This window comes from Chelonia mydas, chromosome 2 (genome assembly GCF_015237465.2).
Source record: "Chelonia mydas isolate rCheMyd1 chromosome 2, rCheMyd1.pri.v2, whole genome shotgun sequence".
NCBI classification, from domain to species: domain Eukaryota; kingdom Metazoa; phylum Chordata; order Testudines; family Cheloniidae; genus Chelonia; species Chelonia mydas.
The window spans coordinates 110,763,891-110,781,917 of record NC_057850.1 but is presented as its reverse complement, the minus strand read 5'-3'; the positions used below and the strand labels follow the sequence as shown (position 1 = coordinate 110,781,917).

At 43.8% G+C, this 18,027-nt stretch overlaps 1 protein-coding gene across 3 annotated transcripts; it reads left to right on the top strand.

Moving 5' to 3' along the window:
• The first annotated feature begins 1,441 nt into the window (after positions 1-1,441).
• On the top strand, positions 1,442-16,586 carry EDN1 (endothelin 1). 3 transcript variants are annotated; one of them, XM_043540112.1, is made up of 7 exons: positions 1,442-1,585; positions 4,475-4,552; positions 5,184-10,110; positions 11,572-11,740; positions 13,063-13,221; positions 13,515-13,628; positions 15,238-16,586. In XM_043540112.1, the coding sequence occupies exons 3-7, from the start codon at positions 10,047-10,049 to the stop codon at positions 15,377-15,379; spliced, it is 648 nt and encodes a 215-aa protein (XP_043396047.1). In that variant the 5' UTR covers positions 1,442-1,585; positions 4,475-4,552; positions 5,184-10,046; the 3' UTR covers positions 15,380-16,586. The 3 variants fall into 3 exon arrangements, with proteins under 3 accessions (XP_043396047.1, XP_037749090.1, XP_007070605.2); XM_037893162.2 differs by having other exon boundaries at positions 4,475-5,282; XM_007070543.4 differs by having other exon boundaries at positions 4,475-10,110.
• The last annotated feature ends 1,441 nt before the right edge of the window (positions 16,587-18,027 follow it).

The following is an 18,027-nucleotide window of genomic DNA, read 5'->3' as shown; positions in this document are numbered from 1 at the left end:
TTTGAACAGGGGGTTGGACTAGATGACCTCCTGAGGTCCCTACCAACCCTGATATTCTATGATTCTTAAATCTAAGAGAATCCACACTGTGGGGTTTTTTTTTTCTTAAATAAATCCATTTTTAAACTGAGTTAAAGATAGACTGGTGCAACTTTGAATGTGGACAAGGCCTTAGTTAAATTTTGAGGAAGGAGTGTCCTCTCTGGAAATATGAATTTGCAGGATCAAATATTTCTGGCACCAGGATTTCCACTTTTGTTATAATTTTAAATGAAAAGGCTTATTTTATAAATGGAGGGCTGAAATTTTGTCTTGTGTTGCATGCAGTGCTTTCTCTTTACAAGCTCTTTATATACCTTGTATAAGACCTACTGATTCCTGGTTAGCTCCACTGAAATCCACTCTGAGCACCCTGCACCCCACTTTCATAACCTGATACTGGCAAGAGAAACACAAAGTGCTCATCTCCACAGAATGAGCTGGAGGGTGATGGGGGAGGTGTCATTAAGAACTATGAAGGGGCATTAGATACTGTGAAAACTTAAGTTTTCTGGAAATGTGTGACTGGCCAGTTAGAAGGTGGTGGATGCTATAGCTCTCAGTCTCTCTTCATTTCAAGCTCTATGTGTAACTCCCATTGATGGTAGTGGGATTTCTGTGGCGAGAATTGGTCTTAAAATTGAGATTGATCGCAGAAAATCTAACCAAGACTGGTCAGATGTTGAGTGTTTCCCTGCATATGTCAATATGCAGCTAAATATACACAGGAGTGCAAGCAGGGTGGTACCAACCAGTACCGGTGAGAGATTTTAAGCAGGTATGGGGTACCGGAAAGACTTGGGACTGCACTCTGCTCCCCAAGGACATTCATTCTTTAAATGCCTTTAACAGCACAATACATATGCTAACAAACAAAGGCTTTGTTTAAGTTTGTTATCCTATGTTTTGTGCTGTTACATTGGTCAGGAGTCCTCAAGAGGGGAGGGGTATGGGGGACAGAAGGTGTTTAAACTGTATTTTTGTTTCTGTTTCTCCCCATTGGTCTGAATTATCCATGACATCACATCAAATCCAAATCATTAGAGGAATGCCTCTGTTTGCACTGTCCAGAAGATGTTTGATGTCAGCCCAGTTCTGCAGCCTGACGGGAATCAGGTGGTGTCCCCAGTGTACCTAGAATTCTTCTTTGAAGCCAAACTGGTCTAACATGCATTTTGTTAACTGGAACTGGAACAGAAAAACAAAGAAAACAAATGCCTCATTTTCCAGCTTTGTGGGTAAGAGAACTATAAGTGAAAACTATAATGCTGGACACTGATGGCCTTAAACCAGCTGCCTCAGGAATCTGCCAAGAACTTTGCTGAAAATATGTTCCTCATCTTAGCAACGGAGCTAAGACTTATCACATCTCTGCCCACCTTTATTCGAATGAAGCTCCTTCTGATCTGACAACTCAGACATTGTCAGTTTCATCCAGAAAAATTTACAAACTTGGAATTGAATCCTGCAAACCCTTAATCATTTGATCAGTGCTGTTGAAGACAATGGGACTATTTGCATGACTATGGACAACTTTTGTGGACCGGTAAGAGTTTCAGGAGTCTGTTCTGCTCCTACAAAGGAAGTTGAATCCCCCATTGAAATTCAATGTTTGGGTACAATACCATAAAGCAGTTTAGGATACAGTTCTACTTAAAATTTGTCTTTTAATAAATCATACAGATGCTGAAATGGCTCCTCACCCAACTCCCATATTCCATATAAACAGACTGAATACTACATATGTGGGGAGAAAGTGAGTAGTTAAGCATGTTGAAGTTTGTATATACAAAGGGTGGTGTCGGAGGGGGCTGGGAGAGGGAGAGGGATCTGGGCTAGGGGTGGGGAAGAGTGACATGGAGGGTCATGTGGGGAGGTTACATGCACCCCTTGTGTCCCTCCTGTGAGTGCAGGACCAGCAAGAAATGAGTTCTACTTGCACCACTGAATATATAGAAGTCCATCTCTTCCATGAATTATTTAATCTTTAAATATACCATTCCAGGTTCATTCCATATTGCATCATATTGTTTTATACCCATTAAAGCCTTTTAAAGTGTGAGCTCTTGAGGACAGGCATTCTGTTATTTGTTTGCCCCACCTCATGTCCTACAGTGTACACCTACACTGCTATATTCATCTGAAGATGCATTTACCATCCCGTCTCAGCTCCAGGTTTAGAACTACTGGTCCTCAAACCAGGCCAAACTGTAGTTCCCAAGAGGAAAATTTGCATTTACAAGATGCCTCTTGTATTTTGCTCTTCCATCTGGGTCTAAATGGGGCAATCTTTACAAAATAAAATTCCCATTGGTGCTACCACCAGTTCAGCTGAGCTAGTGTTAGCACAGGTGGGAGGCCTCATGTAGACAAGGCTCCTTCCATTGTGTTTTACTGTGATATTAGATAAGCCTATTGAAAAGCAGGTTTAACTGACCCAATAGAAAAAAATGGATCCAGCTGCCAGTCATGTCTGCACTAGAGTTCCCACTAGCAGTAACACCAGTTCTGCTGAACCTGGTGGTCACTCACATGGAAATATTTGGGTAAAACTTCCTAGTACAGCCAGAGCTCCAAACTGCTTATTCAGAGAGAGCCCTTAAAGATGGCCTCATTCCTTAAATTCCAAATTCCAGATGCTCAGATGGTCAATGGATAATTCTGCTGTGCTGAGAAGATTGGTTCGTTTGAGCTAGTTTCCATGAGACAATGTTAGGAAACCCTTGTGGCAATGAATTTGGAGGTGGAGCAGAAGTTTCCACTGCTTTGGAGACAGGTAGAGGCAGCCAACTAGGCTGCATCTCCTCTTCACAGCGGTGGCCGTTCAATAAAGGGTAAGCAGGGCCATATTCAGTGTAGCATTTCCCCAAACCTCTTTTAAACACCAACTCCTATAACTGTAAACATATTTCATGTTGCATAATGTGCATTGGTAGCTCTAAAAAAACAAAACAAACCCAAAAAACAAAACCCACAAACACCACTGGAACTAGCAAACACGCATCAAAGCCCAGCTAATCCTAGAATCAGTGCAAACTGTCTCACAATCACAAAAGGTGCTAACTGCTCCAGGGAAAGGGCTATTGATGTAAAATAATTACCTCCAGCACCACTCTCCGAACAATGCCTTTGCTAATTAAATTAATCTCCATGAATCCCTTATACAAGGAGAAAAGGGGAGAGCAGGTTGGATTAAAAATTATGTATTGTTTTGGGTCTTTTGAGACACAATCACACAAAAGATGGGAGGTCTGTATAACCTGAAGAGAACCTGGGAATTTTAAGGAAACATTAAAAGTCTAAAAATGAGTTCTAAGAAAATTCTGCCCCCAGTGAATTGTACAAAATGAAAGGCCTAGCCTTTTTGAACAAAGCAACAGAAAATCCTAGGAATGGGCAAACCTGTCAGAAGGTAAGTTCTAAAAAGCAAAAGTTGAGATGCTTCTTTAAAAGGTACATTTAGAGTATACAGTCCTCTTAGGTCTGTAAAATTTTTCTGGGCAATTCTAAAAAAAACATTGTCCCGCTTCGGGTGGAATATGAGTCAATACACCCAGAATCCAGACAGAAAGATGCTCTATCAATTCCTTTTCATACAAGAAAGTTACGTACCGTAGTTGGAAAGAGAAATCAAAGCTGGCCTTCTAGCACAATGTTACGGTCAATTGTTTATAATGCCAACAGTTAGGGGAATGAGACTTTTTGGTACAGCATCTAGTACAATAGGATTGTGGATTTCCTTGGGCTACTACAATACAACTAATAAATAAAAATAGCTAGAATGATAAACATGATTAGGCGCTCAGATTCCATGGTTATGGGTGCAATATATTAGGCCACTCCTCAGGAGTTGCGGGGGAGGGAGAGAGTGACCCACTGTCATCTACATGATGACTGCAGTAGAGGAAGAGTGCTAGGAGCTTTGGTCCCCGGCCCAGCATTGTCTAAGTCCACAGGGATGAAGCAGAGGAGGGCTCTGCTTAGTCCATTCCTCTGTTCCAGGTACTCTACTTCTCTTTAGCAATTGTGGGACTGGTGAAAGAAGCTTCTAGAGCTTGTTGGGATGGAGGAGGATGAAGTACATTCAATATCCCCAGTCTCCTGCATTTATGGGACCTCAGCACAACTTCCCCTTCAGCCAAGATATTGGGGTGAGACAACTGCACCCCCCAGGGGAATGGAGAAATGGTGTTACTGGCAAACTCCCTTCCACCTAAAGCTCCATGGATTCTTCATCTGTTTCCAGACTATTTAAATCTTCTCCTCTTCCCACATAATGTTTCCCTTTCCTAATCCTTGATTTGGCTCCTAGCTAATTATTTCCCTGACATTCCTAGCTCTTTGCTGCGCAAAACAGAAGAAAACAGAAGAAAAGGGGGAGGGGGGCATACAAAGCTATCTCTCCGAAACCTGAATCTTTGTATTTGTGTTTCAGGTGACATCATCCTTCACCCTCCAAGAGGCAGAAAACGGCATTCAGTAAGGCCAACATTCTCCGATATTTGAACGGACGGTGATTGGATTTCAGCTGCTGCACCCAAGTGTTCACTTCTTCTCTTTTTAGCAAGCTTGAAAATAATTATTAGTATTATTTTTATCACCATGGCTGCCCATTGCTGTTAAGATCTCCAAACAATTATGGCCCAAAGAATAACGGCCACATTCCACTCATTTAAAAGAAAGAAAAAAAAAAAAGATAAGCCCAAACACCAGCACTACCACCCTAGTCTTTAGCCTTTGGATCCCTACCTATTTCCCGGCCAACCTTACTAACCACGGATCCCTAAGCCAGTCTCACCATGGTATGACAACACTATGCAACCAAGATGAGCATTAAATACTGGCTTATAGTGAACTAAACAGAAAATAAATCCTTATTGATACTATGATACATTGGGGCCCTCTAGAACTTGGTGGTTCCACCATGCTGCACACAACAGCCACTTGGAACTTTCCAGTGACAATAGGGATAAACCATATTTCTCCTCCTCATTTAGAGTATGACACAAACCATTAGTCAGACAGTTCTGATTCCATCCAGTAGAGGGCAGTGATACACATCTACACTAGCCAATATGTTAAAATACAGTCCCAGCACCTGATTTCTTAATGGTACAGGCAGCCTTTGTGTACTTTCCCATTAGGTTCTTCATGGCATCACATTAGTCCAGTGTTTCCTGGCTGACCATGTTGATTGTCAAGACTCTTTGACAATGCCTGTGCCAAATGACTCCTGATAATGTGTAAGTGTCTCTTCTCTTCTCTTCTCTTCTCAGTATTAACAATGAAGTTCACCCCCATGCACCTCTTAAACACTCAAACTAGGGCTGAGATCATAGACCATGGGCCTTTGTGCGAGCCCCCTAACAGGTTGAATCATACCCTTTATGCCTGCCTTTTAGTGGCATTTTACATGGGAAGTGCTGTTTACAGGATAATCATTCCATGTCTATAGTCTGCTGCTAAAGGTCTATGTCAGGAATGCTTACCCCATGACCAGGTGGAGCAAAAATGTAGCACATAGATTCCTCCCGAGGAGTATATGGAATGGGAAAGTGTTGGTGGGGAGGGGGGATTGTTTTTCCTTTGTTTGTTGTTTTGGGGTGTGTGAGAATTATTGGTTGGACACTTTAATTATTAGTGATGTGTTGAATTGGGAATATCTGCTAGACACCCGAACACCTTACGGGCTCCAAAACTGTAGGGAGAGAGCAGTTTCTTTGTCCTTCCGGGAAGCTCATTAATTGGAGATAAGTAGAAGGTTGGTTGACAATGGACTCACCTTTCAGTCAGCCAATGAGCAAGCAGAGCAGGCCAGTGACAGCGGTGTTAGTAGACAGAGTGAATGGGGGTAAATAGAAAGCAAGCTATGTGGCATCAGATGAGATGACTCACAAGGGCCCTAAATTTAGGCCTTGAGTGTGGTGTTTGAGTAAGACTGGGGCTAAGTGAAAGAATGACTGGAAAGTCCGGGAGATAAGACGGGCAACCCTGACGAGGGAGGGAAGGATTGTGTAACTTTCATTTTGCTTAATATTATGTTTCAAATCCATAGAAAACAACAAGTTGCTCCCCTTGCTCTCTAGACACAAAGGACCAGTTTTGCAATCTCCGCTTATTGTTCCTGTGATAAGCCAGCATTTTCCATTTCTGACACTGGACAAAATGTCCTGCAGAAAATTCAGTCAGTGCCATGACAATTCCCAGCTGGAACTCTAGAGCCAGAACCTGTCTGTCTAGTTGATTTTGCTTCCCATACTATATTGCCAAAGCTGCCGTCAGTGGAGGTGCTGAAGCTGGCATTCCCTCAGTATAAAAGAAAAAAATCTGCTGGAAGGTTATTCTCCATGAGAGACTCTCAGCTCTCTAATTGTTCCAAAATATCCCTAATGTGTTAACAAGGCCCATCTAGTCACCAAAGATTTGGGGGAGATGGGCTTCCTATGCAGTGGAGTGATTTACTGAATAAGTGAGAAGCTATAATGTGACCTTGGATTTCCAGGTTGCAAAAAATGACTCTCAGCCAAATTCTAGCCCCAGCTCTGGCTGGTTTGTGCCACTCCAGTGGTGCAAAGCAGCTGAATATTCAGTGGATCTAATCCTTTGTGGAATTTCATTTCCAAGCAGTCTTTGAATGGCATAGAAGTGCCATACACCTCCCAGCCTACGGGGCATGGCCTGGGAGAAAGAGTGTGCAGTCTTTCTTTGCCCTGGTAATCCCTGGCTGCTGAAATTTTCCTTTGGGTCTATGCGCAGTTGGACATAAATCCGAGTCTGCTCTGATGCCAGGACCAGCTTATTCCCAGCTAGCTCCAGAATCAGAAGGAAATATAGTTGTCACGATTTGCTGAACCAGAATAGATAAATCTCTGTCAATGCTAATACTTAAAACCCTCCCATAAATCACCGATGTTTTTGTTTTTGAAAAATTGAATGGCACTTTAATAAACCCCCACCATGTGATGTTTTTGCTTTGCTACTCCAGGGAAAAAATGTTTCCGAGTCTACATGCCATTTCCACCAGCTAACCCAATACATTCTAGCAAGGCATTTTGACAGAGAAGAAAAAAATATCTTGCACTGATAGATGCAGTTCTTGGAAATGGCAATTTTGGAAAAATCTCTTATTAAAAAATGCTGACATGCAATGACATCTTTAAGTGACAGACCTGGCAAAGTTGCACATTCTTTGGTGTTACACAAAAAAACTGACTGAAGTAGAGAGACATCTTCCACCCCACAGGGTCGTTCTGCCAGCATTTTCCATTTTCTGAATGCAGTTCCCTCCTTTCCCAACATTTGGATAGAAATGAAAATAAAGTATATTGTTTTAATGTGCTACTAACACTTCTTATACAACCAGCAGTTTATTAGGCAAACAACCCAGAGTTACTTGGGAAACTGCATCTTGGGGCTCTGTGCTGGAGTGAAAGCATCCAATATTTAAAACGTATGACTGCTGGTGGATTATCATTCAGTAGCAGTAGTAGTGTGTGTGTATAGATAGAACCCTATTATTATTCCAGTAGTCACATCCTCAAATATAACATGATAGTTCCTGTACAGAAAAAATGATGAATGTATTATGATGGCACTTAAAAACTTGTCATTCTCCTGAGATAATTTAAACAAGATTTTCATTTAGCAACTTCAATATTTGCCATAACTGAGGAAATGTCTGTAAGCATAGGAAAGTAGAAGAAAATATAACAGATAATGAGGTAACTATCTATCTGGGGTAAAACTGGCACATTTTTCAGTATTATCACTGCACATTTGATCAGAGGCATATTTTGTTCATGTGAGCTCCATTCAGATGAAGGCCATCTCAGTTAGTTTATCTGGTTTCATGTATTTTTATAGTAAGGGCTGGTGTCCAGCAATAATCACTAAAAATGTATTGAATTGTCAAATAAAGAGCATGAGTCTAAATAAGAGACCACAATATAAATAGGACATCAGAAACCAGCACCTGGGGCCTACTCCTGCTCCTAATGAAGTCAATAGCTGGGGGTTCAATGATTTCAAAGGGACAGGATCAGGCCCCTGGTGTGCACACCATACCATGTCATTGCTATAATCCTTGTTATACCCAGGGACAGAAATACTGACAAACAAACCGGACAGTCATGTTCTAAAGGAACCAAAACCAAATCACAAAAAATAGGTATGAGTGTCAGCAATGCTATTGTATTCATTCTTCTTACAATTACTACTTCCTGTTTTATACCTGTGCTAGGTATTTCATGAAGGACACCGTTCTTGCCCTGAAGACCTTGCAATCTCTATTAATTATTATTAAAATGTGTATGGTGTTAAGTATGCATATCTCTTTGCAGTGGATTGGATGTAGCAAAATGACCTACATTTAATGCTATTTAATACACCTATGGTTTAATGGATGAAAGAGAAAAACAAAAGGAGACTAGCTCTTTTCTTTCTTTCTTTCAACTCATCAGGTTCCTTGGAGCCCTTTCATCACTAGGGAAACTCTAGTCTACCCTGACTCCTCAGTGAGATAGGCAGCTTCTTGCACTTCCCGATGCCCCCTCAAAAAGACTGAGTGTGATCTATAGCAAAGGTTCCCAAACGTTTCTTATTGCGGACCCCCTTCCAGATCTACCAATTGCCCACGTACCCCTACCCTTCTCATTGCTGACACTTTGTGTGTTCTTCTTAACACTACCTGTCTTTAGCCTTGTGTCCATACTTCACTGTTACATACAGATATAGTTATAGTGGAAGGTATACAACTGAAAAAAAAAAACCACCACTCAATTAGACTGGGTAATTGCTGGGCCACTGAATCTGCTCTGTAGGGTGACTGGAGGTGGGGGCTCTGTACCTCAGGGTCTCTGTGTTCTCACTGATAACATCTTGAAGTAAATTAACCACCTTATTTTATATAACAAATTCCAGGGAGTTTTATAGCTTCTTTGAGTAGCCAAAATGAAAATGCAATAAATAAAATAACTAATAAATAAAATCCACCATTGCACAATTTCTCCTGCATCCCGGAGAGTTGCCTGGTGTACCCCCAGGGTATCAATACCAGAGTTTGGGAACCCCTGCTCTATAGCATTCAGGGAGCTAGGGTGTTGGAGAGGGGATATCAGCCTTTCCCCATCCAAAACTAGACTCTTTTTCGCCCTCTTCCCTAGAAACAGCCAAACCCTCACCATTAAATGACTGAAAACAGGCAGTACTGTGCCTTCTTCACCCAGACCAGTAAAGGATGATGGTGTTGAACCACGTGGGCTTCAACGTGCTGAGGTTTAGGATGTTTTTAATCTAGCCAGATGCTTGACAGAACCCCTTCCTTCGCACCCGTGTTTTCTTTTCAGACAACCCACTTCTGATTTCTACATGGTTGGCCACCTTGGAAGGGAGAGGGGAGGGGAAGCAGCCGCATCTGGCCAGGTGTCAGGTGCTCAGCGCTGGGGCTCCCCCTGCTGGCTCTGTGCCGTCGGCGCCCTTTGCCCTCAGGTTTCTTGCTCGTGGGTCTGCCCGGGCTATTTATTTTCCTTCTCTCGCTCTCTCTCCACTCCCCACCGCCCACCCTGCCAGTGTGTAGCCCGGCCCCTGGATTGCCAGACGGCGTCTGCCTCTCTGAAGTTTGCAGTGGTTTCCTTTCCAGCCTGGCCTTATCTCGGTCTGCACGTTGCCTCTCGGTGACTAATAACACAATAACATTGTCTCCGGATAAAGCGAAGTAGGAGCTGTTGACCCGCTCCATGGGGGTTCGGTATAAAAGGGAGCTGGCGAGAGGTGTCCAAGCCAGAAGCGCTCAGGCAGTCGCGCTGGAGAAGGAGCCTCCAGGTTTCCCAGTGCTGCTTGGCGGACGGTGACTGGGTTTGCAGCTCGCCCTGTCCCAAGGGAGCAGCTTTCCTTTCCAAGGGCGCCTGCGGTGAAAAGCGCTCTGCAGTTGAGAACTAACCGCAGCAGGGAGCGGGGCTTGTGGCTTGTGCTTTTGGGCTGCAAAAGAGCGAGCGGCGGGCGTTGGCGGGATGGAGTGTGCACAGATGATTCTCTCCCTGCTGTTCGTGCTCTGTCCAGGAGCCCAGGAAACAGGTAGGTGTGATCTGGGGGGCAAGCACGGCGTGCAGGGAGCTAACCACGGGCGCGGCGCCTCCGCTGACCTCCTGGTGGGACCGGAGGTGCTACAACTAGGGGTGCTGGGGTGCCGCTGCACCCCCAGGCATGGAGCGACTTTCATCATGGACAGGGTTTACGGTCGAGTTCGCTGGCTCTCAGCACCCCCGCTGTGCAAATTGTTCCCTTGGGTGGGATTTCAGGAGAATGGTCCAGAGCTGCCTAGTCCTTTACACAGACAGCGCGCGGTGTTCAGAGGTCCGTAGGGCTAAATCAGGAGCGTGGTCATGTCCAGCAATGGGCTTTCTTTCTTTCTTTCTTTCTTTCTTTCTTTCTTTCTTTCAGCAAACCTCTGAAAACGGTTTGCTTCCCCCCGCCCCCATAACTTGCCCGGAGATGATTTAACTAGCCCGGGCAGAGCAGCAGTCCCGTCACACGCTGCTGATAATAAACAGCAGGCTGTTAAATGGATGTGAATCAGTCACCTCTCCCTACTGAATGGAACTCAAGGGAAGGCTTAAAAATCATCCCCCGCCCCAAATCCTTTATGTCCCGCACACTGCTGCAGGTTTGGGGGCGCTGAAGTCTTGCTTGGTCTATATTCACTACACCCGGGCTAGGAAAAGCAGATCTTACGGGCGTGCTGATTTCTGTCCATCATCTTTCCTCCCCAGACAACGTGCCTTCCCCGGAGCTGGGTGACCCCAACCAGAGGGAGGCGGGAAGGCTTCAAAGCCTGGTAGTTCTGATGCAGAATTACAAGCGCAGCCACCCCCTTGGTGGGGAGAGATGCTACAGGGAGTCGTCACAGCCCCTGAGCATGGGGAAGATGGGGAGGGTTAATGGAAGGGACACCAGGGACAGGTAGAAGAGCCGAGGTCCCAACAGCAGGAGCGCCCAGGGCAATTTCCACGGCCCTGACTCCCTCGCCCGCAATCCCAGCTCTTCCCCAAGAGAGCATTGAAAGGGCGGGGAATCGGAAAACTACAGTCTGAGGGCTGGGGAATCCTTAAACAACTGCTGGGGGTGTGTCTCCTTACAACAAAGCAGGGAAATGCACCAGCCTTTGAACGCCTCCAGCAAACCGCTGAGTTAAATGTCCCCAGAAGAACTGGGCAGAGTCCTGCAGGGAGAGAGCATGAGAACTGTAATCCAGCGCCCTGCTACAGCTGCTGAGTGTGACTGTGTTTCACACATTAATTTAATCTCAGCCATGCAAATGAGCTATTCCGCTTTGCAAGACCCTGGAGCCAAAGATCAGGACAGGGGCGGGGGGTGACTAGATAGCTGGCAATGGGACCAATCAATCTCCCTTCCTACCACCGCGTTCCTGTCGGCGCGCGTGCCTGGGTCCGAGCCGCCTGGGTCCAGTTGTTACATGCAGCAGCTCCCGGGCTCACTCGCCTGCTAACCCCTTTGCTCTCCCTTTCTCCCCTGCAGCGCTAGGTGCTGAGCTGAGCGCTCCTGCGACCGCTTCTGTGGCCGAGGTTCGTCCTTCTAGCGCCACCTGGCCGCTGCGCAGGGCCAAGCGCTGCTCCTGCTCCACCTTGATGGATAAGGAGTGTGTCTACTTCTGCCACCTCGACATCATCTGGGTCAACACCCCGGAGTAAGTGGCGGGCCCTTGGAACGCTCTAACCTCCCGTTCACCCGGGCATTAGGGGCGATCGTTGTAAACCGGTTGCTATGGTTCCCTTTCATTAGGGCCCCAGTGTGCTTGGAAGGGGCACCACTGACAATGGCTCCCTGGGACACCAGCAAATGTAACCTCCTCCCTGCAGCTAATGCACCGGCATGATCAGTGAGAGCGCCTGGGCTCATAGGCTGCATCTGAAAAGTTCATGCCATTAGACTGCTCTTCAGTACCCAGCCCAAGTGAAACCCTGCAATGAATCCTGTGCATTTTTAGCAGGCATTTTACTTTGGTTGAAAAATAGGTTTAAAAAGGCCATGCACTGCTCTAGAGGAATATTTTTAAGATGGCTAGAGAGGAAGGAGTGGTTGAGGATGGGAATAGTATTTATTAGCACAGATTTCTCTCTACTAATATAGAGCCACATCTCCTGCTTGTTGTACTCACACCAGTGTTCCCATTGACTTTAATGGAGAGACCACTCACATGAGGAAAGCAAGCAGGATTTGGCCTTATAGATGAAGCAAATAACTTTTAACACTAGGCACAGCAATTCTAGCCTTTCCAGAATTCTTAAAGTGTTAAGATACAACCAAGACTAGTTCGTAGTTAGGACTGGATGGGTGATGCTATAAAATACTTTTCACTGAGAAACACAGAAGGGTGAAATGCTGGTGTCTTGTTTCTGCCAGCCTTATTCCCCCAGAGTGGTAATTTTCTTTGGGAATCTCTTCAGAGCAAAATCCAGCCCTAAGTAACTGTAAATATATTCGGTGAAACCACACTAGTTCTTAAGAATGGCTGGGAGACCCCACTGTGAATTACTACGTTTTATAGACTAGTGGGCCTGTGTATAATGCAGAATACATTACAGTTTTACACTTTCCTCATTAAGGGTGAAGCAGATCCTCAGTTAGAGTAGTGAATATTGACTTCAATGGAGCTATGCCGATTTACACCAGCTGAGGATCTCTCTCATTTTTTAAAATTGATTCTTGCTGTGCTTGCAATTTACCAAAGTTCAGACAGGTCAGGTTCTGTTGCATTCTATTGCATATTGATTCATATTTCTTAACTCATGGTTAAAAATGCCTTAGTCATGGAAGCAGGCACCGTAATCACAGTGCTGCAGTGCAAATTTTTCTGATAATCCCAAAGTCATGACCAAAAGAGCCTTCCCAGGCCCACAACCTTTACTCACAAAAACAGTCCCATTGATAAGATGACACCGAATACACACCGCAGTTCTAAGGCAATGAATTCAATTAATATCTTTCATGTTGATTTTCTGATCATAGGCGGACTGTGCCATATGGGCTTGGTGGCCCTTCTCGATCGAGGCGGTCTCTGGAAGATACAGCCCCTTGGAAGCAACCAGAATCTAGCAAGAGATGCCGATGTGCCCACCAAAAAGACAAGAGGTGTCTGAACTTCTGCCAGACAGGAAAAGAACTCTGGTGGGTTACTATTATTATTATTGTTGTTGTAATCAGTTTTGAACTGCTCTCATTGTAAAGGGCCAGGTTATGGTACATCTGCTCATGTTGGTATTTACTCAGGAGAATAGTCCCAGGGAAGTCAGGGGCACTACTTGCCTGACAACTCACCAGCATCATTAAGGATACCGCAATCTGGCCCAGAAGCCTCTGTTACATTTCTTAGCTTAAGAAGATGGATCATGTAAAAGTGTAACCAGGTAGATTGAAGCCTTGTTTTTTAATAGCAATATTGTTTTCTTTTATTTAACCAGGGCTCAGTCCACAATGGAGAAGGGCTGGGATCATCTTAACAAAGGTGAAGATTGCATGGGACTTGGACGGAAGTGTGTGCACAGGCAACTACTTAACAGCAGGAAAATGAGAAGGTGAGCTACCGTACCCGCTCCTGAACAGGCTGATGATATGAAGTTTCAATAAAGTATCCACACAGCAACTGATCCTATTCCCAGTTGAATCAGTGTGAGTTTAGCCTCTGACTTCAACAGGGAGCAGAATGGAGCCCTAAAACATTGACGCTTTCTTATGATTGTTGCTCATCCTATAAATCAGGGGTGGCCAAACTTCCTGACCCTCCGAGCCAAATAAGACAGTCTTCGGAAGTTCAAGAGCAGGGACGCACCTGCCCGGGCTTCTGCCCCATGGGAGGCACTTGCTGGGGCTTGGAGCATTAGCCCCACTCCTGTTGAACCCCCGACCCCAGCAAACGCACCCTGCAGGGCTGAAGCTCTGAGACCTCCTTCCCCACTGGGCATAAGCCCCTCCCCCCCCCCCACTCTGCTGAAAAGTAGAGGGCTTCCCCACAAAAAATCTGGTAGGTGGAGAAGGGAGGTGGGGGTGAGTGCAAAATGCTGCCAGTGTAAACTACCACACAAAGGGGTAAGGCTGGGAAGAGACAGGACCTCGGAATTAGGACTTCTGGGTTCTGTTCTCCACTTTGCCACTTACTTCCATGGGACTCAAGAGAAGGAATATAAGTGTGTAAAGGTTGCACTATCAGACCCTATGTGCCTACAGGAAATTCACTTAGCTTCTCTGTTTCTCACTTTACTCATCTGTAAAAAGGGGATAATACTGACCTATCTCCTTGGAGTGTTGTGAGACTGAATTAAATTAATGTTGAGAGGGCACTTGGAGATCCTCATGTAATAGGTTGAGTGGCATTAGCTGGCAATATTGCAATGCAGTGCAATCCCAGTTGAATGACGTAAGTGTTGCAATGTGATGAAGCCCTATAGGAGTGAACCCACTTTTTCAAAGAACAACTTTGCAGTAGCACCTTCTGTGAGGCAATTTGCACCTTGCCATTTTTGAAGCAATTTATGACTTATTCCATTTCTCTCTAAATAGAATTTGACTATGGATAAAATTTTCAAAAGCGCCAAAGTCCCATTTTCAAAAGTGGCATAGACATACAGGAACAGGAGTTCTATTTGGCTTTAACTGAGATTTAGGCTCCTAAGGGACTAAGTTATTTTTGAAAATGAGATTTAGGTTTCTAAGGCCCAGATCATCAAAGGTATTTAGGCTCCTAACCTCCATTTAAATCAATGGAAGTTAGGAAGTTGTGGATCTGGGCCCAAGTCATCTAGGTGCTTTTGAAAATTTTACCCTTTAGCTGAGTTCACTAAAACTGGGTTCCACTTAATCTAAAAAAACCCAATAACAGTAAAAAGTAGCCAACAACTACAGAATATCATTTAATTTGAATACACACAATTTCTGGGGATTAGGGTTTTCAGACTTGCCACAATATCTAATGGGCTGGATCTTCAGTTGGTTTAAATCAGTACAGCTCCAATGGATCTACGGTAATGTACTCCACGTGAGGACCTGACCCCATAAGTCTAGATTTAGATTTATTTAATCAAAGTCCTGATTATATACACACACACACACTATATATATATATATATATTCACACAAGATTGATCTCAATTTTTATAATAGTATTTGGTGTTTTTCTTGTTTTTACAGACTAGAAGCCATTGGTAACAGTATCAAAGCTTCCTTCAGTATCGCAAAGTTAAAGGCTGCACTCCATGAAGTGAAGAGGCTGAAGCATAACAGAACACATAAAAGGCAAAGCATCTGGGAAAGTCTGAAAACAACTTCTTAGTGGGGAGATCACCAACCCTAACCCTCCTCCATCAACAGTAACTGATAGAGCATTGCCGGAGCTGTTTTGATTTTCACATTCCACGTGGCAAAGGCATGTTATCCTAAATATTAAGCCACCCATCCACAAAAAAAAAATAGGTAGAAGAGAACCGAAGGAAATCTTGTATTTGGACAAGGTAAAAGCAATAAAGACCTAGCAGGTCATCCTTCTGGAATCCAATTGGATGTGTTACATTAACAAACATTGATTGACAGCCGTCTGTCAGGAGGAGAAAGTGAACATTTGAATGTTGCTTCTGAAAAGAAGGTGTAAAATGGAGTGGTGTTGATCAGTTTGGCAGATTTCAGGGAGAAAAATAAAAGACTAATGCCAAAAGACATTGCAAGGAATATCTGATACAGAAACTCCTAAAAAGAAGAGAAATCAAGATTTGAAAGGAGAGACTACTTTTTTTTTACTTATTAATTAAAACAGAAAGTGAATGACACTGTGCTACTTTAATCAGCACTCATTGCATAGATACAAGTCTACCTCACATACTGTATGTTGCACTCCTGCCAAAGTATTTTTACAAAGTATTGCCTTTACTTATCAACCACAACCCTTTGCCTTTTTCAGCAGTGTAGTTTACTAGTACAATCACAGTTATCTGAACGGTGGGGCAGACGTGTTTGTTTGGCTAACCAAGGTTTTGGATAATGAAAGGAATTTTCAACATAAATAATAGACAACAGGGGAGACATGATCTTGTTTAACATAATAGGGAGATTTGGACAACTGAAGGTCTAATAATAGGGGTTGTACTGTATTGCCGGTTGCCAATAATCCACTGACCCTGATGTGTAACAGAAAGTGTTGCTAGATCAAGGATTTCTTCAGCGTCTGTCTGATGTAAATGTGTGGAGACAGAGGGTTGTTTAAAATGAAACCAAAAGGCTAATATTGGGTGACTGTTTATAGCAGTGAATTTACTCACATTATTGAATTTGCTGACTGAGGTCTGATGGAATTTTATGATGTGCTTATTTTTTTAACAAATATTTATGTCTCTACAAATTATTCATTTATATTTACCATGTTGAATATACATTGGAATGGGCCATATTGGTCTATGCATGTTTTATGTATTTCTGTGTGAAATCGGGAAATGCTTTGTGCCTGTCAAGGTAAATATCTTTAGAAATAAATATTTTTAACTACTGTATTGGTCTGATGGTTAATATTCCCAGATGTCAGAAAGATGGCTGGAGTAAGGCTGGGCCTTCCCTGGGACTGCCCTTGGACGCAGTGGGAAGGCTTATGTGTTCCAATGGTCCTGAGAGTTATGCCAATGGAAGTTTTAACTCCTGGTGGGTGCACCCAAGCCAGACGGGTGAAAAAGGACCAGATGAAAAGCAGCCCACTGGTCCTCCAGGTGGGGCAGGAGGCTGAGTGAGAGGTCAGCAATCTATCCTCCTGAAAAAGTGAACTCATAAAGTAGCCATTCTGGCAAATGGCATGATAGCTGGGGAGCGGAGCCTTGCTTGTGCCCTAAGAGATGTCTAACAGGGTATACAAGGATTCACATTCAAAAATTCAGTAACCTTGCTAGGGTTGGATACATGTGAAGAAATATTATATCCAGAGGAACTAAGCCTCCTCCCAGCAAAGTTAATGGCAAAACTCCCTTTAACTTCAATAGGACCTAGACCAGATCCTGAGGTATTCATAGGAAAGATGGATCCATAGTTAACATTTGCATCGCTCCAAGTCCTTTGGCTTAAGGCGGCTGCACCTGGATGGATGCTGCTTGAAGGGACTATATGCCAGGTAAATCAAACAAGAAGAGGAGGCTCAAAAAGTAACTCTGACCATGCGATGAAATTTGTTATCAAATCCCACAGCCAAAGGAAATAGAGCTGGTAAAAACTTGTCAAACAGAACATTCTTTGTTTTGCTTGAAAAACCAGGCTTTTTAAAATGAATCATTACATTCGGCCAACATTTTGAAAATTTGTTTTATTAAGAACACAAATGGAATGAAAATGCATTTGAAATGTTGAAACATCCTGCAACCCTTCCATATATTCGTGACCGGTTTGTTTGCTGGCATCCAAAGAACACTTATATACTGGGTGCTGTAGACTTCACTTTGTTACTCATAGACTTATAGACTTTAAAGGCAGAAGAGACCATCGTGATCATTCTAGTCTGACCTCCTGCAGGCCACAGAACCTCATCCTCCCGCTCCTATAATAGACTCATACATTTTTTGTGATATTTCAGTTAGACACAGGGCCAATTTCTCCTCTCAGGTGCTCTGGGGAAATTCCATTGAGACCAAGATGGGCTGCCCTTGTGTGAAAGGGGAAGTGTAAACTAATTACAAACCAGACTTTTCAGGAGAACCAGACTCCAGCGGGGGTCGCACCCTTGATCTCTTGTGTTTTAAAGGGAATAGGCCCTTTGACTGCTTTAGCAGATAGGATTTGGTGACCCTTGTCAGGTGTGAAAAGACCTCATTAAAGTTCATTCCTTTTCCACTGATTGACCTCCGTTGTTAAATAAATAAATAAATACTCCAGGCTATGCTTCTTCCCCTGCTTTCTGGCTTAAGTGAAACACAAACATACAGCATGTTCAACATCATCTTCCACAAGACTAGC